Genomic DNA, 12,216 nt, shown 5'->3' with positions numbered 1-12,216 from the left:
TTTATCCAATCTGCAACCCTGTGCCGTTTTATGGGAGCATTTAGGCCATTCACTTGAGAGTGATTATTGAAAGATATGAATTAATTGTCATCATGTTGCCTCTGAAGACGTTATTTTTATAGATTGTCCCTGTAAATTTCTGTTGTATATCACTCTTGGGGTCTTTCCCCTTTTATAGAACACCGCTTAATATTTCTTGCAGGGCCGGCTTAGTGGTCACATATTCTTTCGATTTCTGCCAGTTGTGGAAGCTCTGCATTTCTCCATCCATTCTAAACGAAAGCCTTGCCGGATAAAGTATTCTTGGCTGCATGTTCTTCTCATTTAGTACCCTGAATATGTCTTGCCAGGCCTTCCTGGCTTGCCAGGTCTCTGTGGATAGGTCTGACGTTATTCTGATGTTCCTCCCTCTGTACGTAAGGAATCTCTTCCCCCTAACTGCCCTTAAGATGGTTTCCTTGGTTCTAAGATTTGCAGGTTTTACTATTACATTCCGGGGTGTTGGCCTGTTTTCCTTGATCTTGGAAGGGGTCCTCTCTGCCTCTAGGACACGAATGTTTGTTTCATTCCCCAGATTAGGGAAGTTCTCAGCTACGATTTGCTCAAATACATCTTCTAGTCCTCTCTCTCTCTCTCCACTCCCTCCGGGATTCCAATTATTCTGACATTGGAATGCTTCATAGTGTCACTTATTTCTCTGATTCTATTTTCATGGATTCTGAGTTGTTTTTCCCCTGGCCTCCTCTTTTCCCTTTTTATCTATTATATTGTCTTCCAGGTCGCTTATTCGTTCTTCTGCCTCACTTACCCTAGCTGTTAGATTATCTAGATTGGATTGGATCTCATTGATAGCATTTTTAAGTTCTGCCAATTCAGCTTTCATTTCTGCCCTTAGAGACTCTATGTTGCCATTAACTGATTTCTCCATTCTAGCCATTGTCTTCACAATTGCTAGCCTGAATTCCATCTCCGACATCTTGGTTATATCTGCATCCATTTGTTAATCTGCGGCATAAGTCATGATCTCTGAGTCTTCTCTATTTTGGGGGCTCCTCCTCCTAGTCATTCTGTTGATGGGTATTTGAGGGTATGTATAGACCAGAACCCAAGCAAGACGCACCTATTTTCTTGGGACCTTAGGGTTGCTGGCCTCTTGTTTTCCCAGCCTGTCTTCTGGGGGAGGGACCTGCCGCGCTGTTACTCAGGCAACCCTGTTTGGGCGGAGTTGCCCTGCCCCCCTGTGGCGGGGATGGGCTCAGCAGGAATCAGTTTTGGGGGCTTTTGTTCTCTGGCGGCTTTCTCTGGCTGCTTTCTGCATGTCTCTTCCATGAGTCAGAGCAGAAAAGACCGTTTCCAACCCTCTGCCTCAGAGCAGAGAGACTGCAATCTGCTCTTCAGTGAGCTCTCCAGGCCACACCGTCTCCGTTTCTGTCTGTGCTGCAATAACCTGCAGCGTCCTGGGTTGTGCGCCCCTCCGCAGGGCTCCCAGTCCTGCCTCCAGGTCGGGACACGTCTCTGCCCTTTTTGCTTCTAAACCCGCCAGCTGCCCCCAGATCGCACGCGCGACCCACCGCTCTGGGTTTCCGCCCCGGGGGCTGCCCTAAAGTCCTTTCCCCGCCGCCACCGGCCTGCGAGTCTGTGCCCCATCCCCAGTGCGCAAGGCTGTCGCTCACCAGCGGTGTAGGATCCCCACAGCCAGGCTCCCTCCTGCTGCCGTTTATCCTCCGATATCTGCCCGCGGAATCAAGGCTCCCCGCTTTGTACCTCAAAACCAACCGCCTGCGATATTCTGTTTGTAGAGATCCAGATCTTCTTACATCTCAGGCTGGTTTCATGGGTGCTTAGAGTCGTCTGGTGGATATCCAGCTCAATTCCGGGGACCAGTTGAAATAGGGTCCCCTACCCCTCCACCATCTCCCCCCACCCCCCGCCATGTAGTGGTTTTTAAATGATCACTATATTTGAGTTTTTTTGCCTATTTTAGAGCTGGAGTTGATTTTGAGGAGATTGTCGCCTTACTAATATTAGCTAACATAAATAAAATCAGATAAAGATTTATTTAGTATTCAGATTATACTTGATAAAGGAATTTTCCACTTCTAACAAAAATAAGTGGAAAAGTCCGTATGTGGGAAAAGTATTAGTGCAATAGTTTGGCAAGGGATAGTTCCATTGGTATTATTCAAGTTTCTACAAATATTTCATTTTCAAATAACTCATGTCAAGCCAAAGTAATTCAATTTATTTATAAGAAAACAAAACAATCTATTTCATTCAAGAAAATGGAACATTTGAGAATTGATGAAAGAGCAATATATTGTTTATCGGTTGCTAATATTGATTGACCTTGATTTTTTAAATTAAAACTTTTTTGAAATAATTATAGATTGGCATGCAGTTATAAGAAATAATACAGAGAGATCCTGTGTAACCATAACCTGCTTTCCTATAACATATTACAGGAATATAGTATAATATCACAAGTAGGATATTAACATTAACAATATTGACATTGATACAGTCAAGACACAGAACGTTTCCATCAATATAAACATCTCTCATATTGTCCTTTTATAGCCACTCACTCCCTTTCAATTCCACCCCTTCATTAACTCCTAGCAACCATTAATCTGTTCTCCATATTTATAATTTTGCTGTTCTAAGAATGTTATATAAATTACTTACTAGTAATTAATCTTCATAAGTAATCTTTGGAGATTGACTTTTTTCATTCAGCATAATTCTCTGGAGATTCAGTTTGCTGAGTGTATCATTAGTTTGTTCCTTTTATTCATTTTTATTTTGTGATATGGATGTACCACAATTTATTTAACCATTTACCTACTGAAAGACAAGTGAGTTGTTTTCTGTATTTGGCTATGATAAATACAGCTTTTAGAAACATTTGTGTGCAGGTTTTTATGTGAATATAAGCTTTCATTTCTCTGAGATAAATGCCTAAGAGCTCAGTTGTATGCCAAGCAAATGTTTATAAGAAATTGGCATCCTTTTTAACAGAGTAGCTGTACCATTTTACAAAGGAGCCAACTTTCCTGGGGAAGACAGAGAGGGAAGAGGGATAAGGGGGGAAGAAGGGAGCAGAGGAGGAGAGGGGATGAGAGAGAAAGGGGAGAGAGCAGATTTTTAAAAATTCGAAAAAGCTGAGATCTGACAGCACGTGAGGCTCTGGGCCAGGTGTAGCACCCTGCCTTTTCCTTTTGGTTATGTGAAAAAATTAACATCCTCTTCATGCTTAGGCTACTTTGGGTTAAATTTTTATCTTTGCAACGGAAGCATCCTTTTTCTAAGGCTATTGTCCCCATGAGGCTGGAACTCTGACCATGGACACCTCTCACCTTACATCCTTTTAACCTCAAAATGGAGACAAAACAGACATGTTTTCCACCAGTTTCAGTGTAAGTATTTCCAGGGAAGGCCCCTGAGCATGTGCCTAGCTTGAGATACATGCTTCCCCTGGACAAAACCCTATGGCTAAGAGAAGGGGCCACTGTGTTTTGTATATAATGTTCACTGATGTATTCTTGGTATCTAGACGACCGCCTGGTAGATGCTTCACAAATACTGACCAAATGAGTGATGATCTCTGGAGAAGGTTTTAGTGGGAGACTGAAGAAATCAGTTTCCAAGGTCTAACTTTAATGTTCACTGGTTTTTAAATGATCACTATCTTTGGTTTTGTTTTGTTTGTTTGTTTGTTTGTTTGTTGCCTATTTTAGAGCTAGAGTTGATTTTGAGGCGATTGTTGCCTAGGGTGATAGACTGGGAGGTTAATAACACAATTTTTTAAATGTAACTTTCTATCCATTATTTACTGTGTTGTTGGGTTTAATTTTACTTTGCATCTTCCATGTTCCATAAGCTCTTAGAGATACTGTATAAACTTATTTCATTAAATGTTTTTTTCTCACTTTGCAAGCTTCAGTGTATGAATCGGTTTTGAGACCAGTCAAGGTAAATACTTGAGCAGATGCAGTTACCTACTGTTGATTTTCACAACAGAACAAACGATTGAAGGATGAACAGATTTGGCACATACAGAACCTACTAAAGGAGCTGAGTGAAGATAAGTCAGACGGGTTACCAGTTGTAACAAGGGAAGATGTTGAAAAAGCAATGAAGGAAAAATGGAAGTTTGAAAGAGACCAGGAAGAAAACTTGAAAGGTGACTTAGGAACTTAAAGTTATTTCTTGAATGCGTTCATGCTTTTGTCCCCTAATATGTTCAGATGAGAGCATTACCACCGCAAGCACACACACATTGTACGTAAATGGGCAGGAGAGGGAAGTAACAAGTGGGCAGAGCTACTAGAGCCAAGTGAGGAGGAAGAAGAAGGGCACTGATCAAAAACAAGGCAGAGGAAAACCACCTGGCTCTTGACACCAGACAACAGCCTGCTGGCTACCGCCCTGAAGTCCTCACAGGGGGGATTTGTTCTTTGTTTGGGGAAATTCTCTTGTCTGGCAGCTTCTTTGGCTCCTAACTCAGTTCAGACTTGGGAACAGGGTGAATATTGCCATGAAGCTGCCCCCCCCCTACCAGTATCACTAAGGGAGCTAAGCCCCCCATTTCGGTGGGGAAAGAGGAATAAGAGTTGTCAAGGGGGAAGGTTGGAGGACATGGACAAAAATGATGCTAGGTGCAGAAGATGAAAGAGCATGACCTCTCTTGCCATGGACTTAGGAAATACCACGGTTCTTGGGTTAAGTCATACATCGTTTTAACACATGGATTTCTTTTAAAAATTTTTTTCATTCCTTTATCCTAAATTTATTGCTAAGATTTCCCAAGCCACTTTTGCCAGAACCCCTATACATACCATCTAGCTAGGAAGCCAGAAAACTTGGGGAAGAGATGTGAGTGTTCTCAGGAAGCAGTACTAAGAGCTGGGAGGCAAAATGAGGACTAGATTCCCTGAATTTCTCCAAGTAGTTCAGAGAGCCTACCAACCTAAGCACTTTACACAGAGCAAGCACACCATCTGTAAATATTTGTGGTTTTGAATGAAATAGTTGCCAAGATCAACCATCAATCAGCAAACTTCATTTTTAGGGGTCTCCACAACTGTTCCCAGAAGCCTGTTCTGGCCCATCCCTTGATGGGCAGCGGTGGTGTCATGAGGTGGTAGATACTGTATTTTGCAGGGTGCCTCTCCAGGAGACTTCTGTTTATGTTTGGAAGGAGGACTTTAATAAGTCCCTTGAGATGGGAGTGAGACCACAGAGGATACTCAGATGCACTCACTAAACTGCCTTCACAGGGAAATGGGCCCAGCTAGCTGAGGTGTGTGTTTACAGTTTGGGCTGAGTGCTGGGATGGGTGTGTCATGCACGACTGGGGCCAAGCTGGGTGACCAAGCACAGCAGAGGAGGCCTGGGCATGTGCGGTGGCCCAAGGCTGAGCGAGTCCACAGATGCGGAGGGAGGGAGGGAAAGCTGGAGGACAGGCGGATGGGAAAAGGCTTTGTGAGGCTGTTCTGTTAGTCCCAGGGAGTTGCCGTAACCTGATGGGTTTGGGGAGCAGCGGCGGCAGGTTGTTGCAGTACAGAATCTCAGGCCCATCCAGGTCTACTGACTTAGAATCTGCACCGGGACAAGATCCTGGGGGATTCCTATGCACAGGAATGTTCAAGAAGGACTGATGTAACCCCTTTTTTTCACCTTTTATTTAGGACTCTTCAGTTGCCTGGATAAAAACTTAACCCAAACTAGCCTAAACATAAAGAGGGTGTTAATTTTTTCATAAAACCAAACAGAAAAAAGGCAGGGTGCTCTGGACCTGGACCCAGAGCCTCACGTGCTGTCAGATCTCAGCATTTTTCTTTTTTTAAACCTCTTCTGACTCTCCCCCCTTCTGTCCACCTCCGTCCTCCTCCTCTGGCTCTTACCCCTCTTCTCTTTCTGCCTTGCCCTCCAAAGTTGGCTCCTTTTTCTGAGGCTGTTGTCCTCATGAGGCTGGAAATCAGACCATGGACATTTCTCACTTCACATTCCTTAACCTCCAAATGGAGACAAAAGAGACATGTTTTCCACCAGTTTCAGTGAATGTGTTCCAGGGAAGGCCTCTGGTCCCTAGCTTGAGACACATGCTCCCTGCTGGACAAATCCCTACAGCCAGGAGAAGGGGCCACTATAATTGGCCTACGTATTTGACAAGGGGTAGGAGAAGGGGCGGGACATGGGCTCTGGCAAAGTAGAACAACAGCCACCACATGGACCTCTCTTTCAAGGACTTCAGTGACAGTAAGCAACCCTCCCCTCAAAGACTCACTGTGGTACAGGGCTGAGACCGCAGCCGTCTAAGCAGATAGAAGGGCAGCTCATCAGGCAGGTTACGGCAGTATTCATTGTTTAACGGCAATAACAAGTGTCATTTATTAAGGGATTTAAAAATATATGATCTTATTTACAGCCTTGGAAAAAGACAGGTCTGGAGTCCTTCTGGACTCCTCTTTATTGAAGAACATTCCCCCGGCCTGATTGCAATACTTCAGCCATTCCATAAACATTTATTGAGCACCAACTAATTGCCAGACTCTGTGCTAAGTGCTGGTTTTGTAGAGAAGAATAAGATGTGGTTTTGCCTTCAGGGAGCTCTCAAACAAGATGGTGTGTGGCACTGAGCCAAAGGGCCATTAAGTTCAATGTACCCTGCTCCTTGTAGTACTTCCAGTTCCAAAATATTTAGAAGCATGAGACCAAGCCTAAAGATGGAGTAGACTATCATGTTTAGCAAGTGCCCCAGGGCAAACTGAAGGTTTATATGGGTGACACAGCTCAGTATTTGTACATATTTTACTAGAGAATTTATCTTTCACTCTGAAGGCATTTGTAAGCGGGGGCCAGAGAAGACATGTTGAGATTACTGTTGTACGGTATGGTATCATCTCACACAAGGGAAGCCCAAACACTGAAATTTAGATGATGGAAGCAACCTATTTATTTACAAAAATGGTTGCCAGGGACAGCACAGGATATATACTGAACTCACTTTGCCCAGAGGCACAATGGTCAGAAAAGTGACAATTTATTAATAAAAAGTCTGTGTGATATAAAGTACAAAATAGGACACTTATCAAGCTACGATGGGAATAATTTAAGCTTGTGGGTTCCTAGGCATATAGGTAGTCTATTAACCTATCAGTCACAGCCTAAAACCACACATCTATTTTATAATTGGAAGCTTAATTTTACTTGGATTATGCATCATGAGGGATAAACAATAGTTGAAATAGTTTAGATTTCCTTTAATTGTAGAGAAAAAAATTGTATTTATGAGTTAACAGCATTTTAGTAGCAGGCTTTTCAGACCTTAACTTCATAAAATCGGATTGCAATGTATCATGGTTGCAAGAACAATGGCAATGACATGGTGTCTTGATTTTCTCTCAACAGATATGCGCGTGCAAATAAACAATGCCGAGAAACTATTTCTTGAGAAGCTCAGTGAAAAGGAATACTGGGAAGAATATAAGAATGTAGGGAGTGAACAACATGCTAAACTCATTACCTCCTTGCAGAATGACATCAATAGAGTTAAAGAAAATGCAGAGAAAATTTCAGGTCAGTTGTGATAAAGCTAGTTCAAATTCAGTAGAAAATCTTTGGAGAGCAGCCCTTTTGTAGAAGAAAAAAATGTGTACTCCCTAAATCATTCTTTACTCTCTATCAGCACAAGCAGCTATGAACCTAAGGGTAAGGGTGGAGAGAGGAAGTGGAGAAACTCTCCCAGGACCACCAAAGGAACTGAGGAGAAGTAGAAGGATGGGGGGTGCAGGCAGTGGAGAATCCCTGAGACCAGCTGTCTTGGAGAAAGAAGCTTCATTCAGTGGGTGCTGTCTGCATGCTCCCATACCTAGGTCTGGGGCAATTCCACCAAGGTAGGAAGGTCCTGGGCCAGGGTTATATTGAAAAGAAATTTACCTGAGGCAAGCTAAGAACAACTTAACCAGGCTATAAAACCAGAATCATTGTAGAGAAACGCCCAAGTAAACACAAGGTTATAGTCAGAAAGAATTGAAGAACAAACACAAGACGGGAAATGGAGAGAGTATGGAGCAGGATGGCATCAGGTGTGATGAAGTTTACCAGGACTAGTTCTGGGAGCCATGAGGCCATCTGTCTGTCACTGTGGCTAAGCACAGTGTCTTAAAAAACATCAGAAACCCAGAGACAGGAAAGTCATAGAGTAGAATAAATGGAGAAATCTGATGACTCAGAAGAACACTGGCCAGATGACTGAGCCCGGCTGGTGATGGTGCCCTGATTGGTGGAGGTGTTCATGTGGGGTCATTTCCATTATCCCCTGTGGGGGCCCTGTTGCGGGATATTCCACTGCTGGACCAAGTTTTCTGTAAGTTTCTCAGCTCAGGGTTTCTGTACCACAAAGGCAGTGTAAATTTGGTTCCAAATCAGACTGGGTTTAAAGTTCCAATTTTTCAAAAGGTTTTCCTCCCCAGAAGAAAAGTAGAGAATAAAAGGGACATCTTCTGGGGCATCTGGATGGCGCAATCAGTTAAGCGACCGACTCTTGGTTTTAGCTCAGGTCATGATCTCAGGGTCCTGAGATCAAGCCCTGAGGCAGGCTTCAGGCTTAGCAGGGCACCTCCCCCTTCCTCTGCCCCTCCCTCCTGCCTGCTCTCTAACAATAAATAAATAAATCTTTTTAAAAAAAGGCAGAGGGGACACCTACCTACCCCTGTCTATCTCCCAACCACTCAGATCGTCTCTCTAGACAAAACCACTATTAACCAATTTCTTGTGTAAACTTTATCAGAAATATTTTATATCAATATATACAAAGCATGCTACAAATACAATTTTGTACTTGCTTTTTCATGTAACAATATTCTTCCAGTGACTACTTTGTTTTGTTGTATTATACTTTTTTTTACAAGTCTCCTACTCATAAGCATTTAGATTGTTTCCTATATTTTACTATTACAAATAATGCTGCAATGAATATTCTTAAATACCTTTTATTGCAATGAATATCCTTGTATTTATATAATTTCACTTTTGTATGTCTCTAGGAAGGAATGGCTGGCCTGAAGTGCCCATTTATTTATTTGTTATTTTGATAGGCATGGCCCTCCATAGAGCTTGTACCGAATTTACCAACCACCCCCACCCCACCCCCGACCTCTCCCTATGTTCCTGCATCTTCAACAACAGGGATGTTAGCTAACTTTTTGTTCTTTGCCAGTCTTAAAAGTAGAAAATGGTATCTCATTATAGCTTTAATTTCCACTTCTCTTATTATGTGATAGTGAATATCTTTTCATAAGTTCCGTAAATGTAATGGGAAATATAACTATATTTCCTTTTCTGTGAACCATCTGTTCACATCCCTTGCCCATTTTTCTACTGTGTTGTAGAGCTCTTTACATTTTAAGGAAATTAGCTCTTTAACTGTGATACAAAGTACAAATATTTCCCCCAATTGTCATTAGTTTTTTTTGTGGAGTATATTTATGGGGACATGTTGAAGTTTTAGAGTGTCTAACCTAGGTTTTTATTTTATGATATCTGAGATAATAAATTGTCCAATATTTTCTTCTAGAATATTTATGGCTTCATTTTAATATTTACCTCTTTGATTTTTTGTGTGTCTATAAGGTAGGAAACCAATTTTATTTTTTGCCAGATAGTTTTCCAGTTGTCCTAACATCATGTATCAAATAATTCATTTTAACCCTAGTGATTTAAAATGTTGACTTTATCATACTTTAGTTTCCCATGCATATTTGGGTCTCTCCCTATACTTTCTATTCTGTTCCACTGACCTATGTATTTGTGAACCAGTACTATACTTTTAAAATAGTTATTGTTCAGAGAAGTTTAAAATTTTTAAATCCCCCCAACATTTCTTTATATTTTTAAATTAGGAGGAGTCACCTTCTCAGAAAAACTTATTAACCCATTATCTTGATCAGAAATTTGGATGATTTCTTTGAGTTGAAAATTGTCATGCTATGTATCCAGCTTTGGGATGGTGGTAATGACATTAATATGTTGAATTACTTGCTGGTTACACCTTAGTCTGTAGCTGACCTTAGGTGTCATAGGAAAATAGTTGTTATGGGTTTTTCTTATTTGTCATTGGTTTTAGGCATTTCTCCTAACCATGCCGGTAGCAGCAGCAACTCTGCTCAGGGACAATTAAAATACCCTGGGGGCCAGTAATTGGACAATGGATATGAGCAGGACACTTAAATCGATTTATCTGAAGGCCTACTATTATATCGCCCTTTTTCCTCCCTTCTTCCATGATTTCTCTAGAATGTTCCTCCCACACCCATGATCATGGAGTTTGTGGTAATTAGACTGGTTTACTTGCAAGGAACAAGTATTTTAGGGAAAGGAGTGGTTATTGAAACAGGATATTAAAGTAAAACTTTTTAAGTCTCAGTTTAAACTGGGGTGGCTATTTAACAGACACCACATTTCAGAGTAAACTGAGATACTGCCATGCTGATGAGACAGAAAACTGAATTCCAGTCTATAAAAGAAGTTGGATAGGTCAAGAAAAGATTGTTGGAAATTAGGGGACAGTGTTTGGAAAGAGATCTTGGTGTGCTGTAAGTCCCATTCTGTCCCACAAAGGGGCAGGTGAAAGGTAATTTCTTCCATCACCTCAAATCAAGATGGAGAATCTTTAAGGAAATTCCTCAGATTGTTCAGTATGTGCCCTCTGCAGTTTGGGAGACATGGAGGTCTAGTTTATGACGCATCTCTGAGAAATCTAGGGGATAAGGGACCGACTGATCATTCTGACAGCAGAGCAAAGGTGAAGTGGCCACCGCCCTGAGCTAGGCCTGTGTCTTAGTCCATTCAGGTTACTATAACAAGATACCTTAAATGGGTGCCTTATAAACAACAGAAATTTATTTCTCACACTTCTGCAGGCTGGGAAGTTCAAGATCAATGCCAGCAGATTTGGTGTCTGGTGAAAACCCACTTCCTGGTCCATAGACAGCCGTCTTTAGTGGAAGGGACAAGGGAGTTCTCTGGAGTCTCTTTTTATAAGGGTGCTAATCCCATTCATGACGGTTCCCCCCTCTTGACCTAATGACCTCCCAAAGACCCCATCTCCAAATACCATCACACTGGGGATTATGTTTCAATGCATGAACTGGGGGGAGGGGGGCACAAAGATTCAGTCTGCAGCAGGCTGCACTCTCAGAGTTTGTCACAGCAAAGCATGAAAGTGTTTCCTACGAATCTGCTATGAGAGCAAGCGAGTACACAGTCCTGTTAGATCTTCGAGATAGGGTCCTAACAGAGAAATAGGAGCCTGCATGTATGGGAGGGAGCAATAGATTGAGAGCCAGAGGCCAACGGAAAAGTTGTTAGCCAGCCTCAAGGACAGTACAGCCCCTGCATCAAGGAACCACAGGTGAAATAACTAGCAATGAGGAGGGTGGTCCTCTGAAGAACCTATAAAACAGCCCCATGGAAAAGGAATCCACCCTAAGTGCCAGCTAGAACTAGAAAGTGCCACATTAGCTTGAGATAGTATCTGTCAAATGAGAGCTTTCTTGCCCCTTTCCATGCTTCTCTTCAACCCTGAGGGAGGAGGCATAGAAACTCAAATCAGAGGAAATAGTTGTACGTCCAGGTTGGGAAGGGAATAGCCATAGCTTTGAATGGAGTTTAAAGTTTTAATTATTACAAAAGACTGGATACATTAATTCCTGATTGGAGGGCCTCTTATTATCACAAAGGATCCAGAAAAGTACAAAATTTGCCATATATCTTGTTGAGAGAGTTACTAGCCTCACAGTATGAATTTTAAAGGGAAGAGATAAAGCTACGTTTGTTTGATGTCCCATGGTCATGTTTGTTGAATATAACACTCGCAGTGAGGAATGGGAAGACTGAAGATGGAAACAGAAGCCCATCAAATCGGTGGTGGCCCCAGAGATGGCTCCTCTCTACATTTGTCTTTTCTGGGCTGTGTCCCCTTCATAGTGCCTCTGTTTTGCTCTGTCCCATCCTCCTTCTCTTCTGGCTTCCCACACACCAGTTCTTGCAGTTTTCTCCAGCCCAGATTCTAAAGAGCTGGTGTCATCACCTACCTAACGAAGATGAGCGAAGACGTTTGTCCATGCCTCCTCATGGGCCATCGGTCAGCCATTCTGTGGTCAGCTCTCCAATCCTGCCTTATTCAGGACCATCCCTGAGCTCTGGGGGGAA

At 42.4% G+C, this 12,216-nt stretch overlaps 1 protein-coding gene across 2 annotated transcripts in view; it reads left to right on the top strand.

Annotated features, from left to right (window-relative positions):
* CCDC83 (coiled-coil domain containing 83) overlaps positions 1–12,216 on the top strand; it is a 59,606-nt gene that overhangs the window by 22,437 nt on the left and 24,953 nt on the right. For both annotated transcript variants that reach the window (XM_027581420.1, XM_027581419.1), the window contains exons 4-5: positions 4,021–4,183; positions 7,414–7,581. In XM_027581420.1, the coding sequence (XP_027437221.1) occupies positions 4,021–4,183; positions 7,414–7,581 (331 nt within the window). The remainder of the gene's footprint in view (positions 1–4,020; positions 4,184–7,413; positions 7,582–12,216) is intronic.

Source organism: Zalophus californianus, chromosome 11 (assembly GCF_009762305.2).
Source record: "Zalophus californianus isolate mZalCal1 chromosome 11, mZalCal1.pri.v2, whole genome shotgun sequence".
NCBI classification, from domain to species: domain Eukaryota; kingdom Metazoa; phylum Chordata; class Mammalia; order Carnivora; family Otariidae; genus Zalophus; species Zalophus californianus.
The sequence above is the reverse complement of the archived record's forward strand: the minus strand, read 5'-3'. Positions and strand labels throughout refer to the sequence as shown.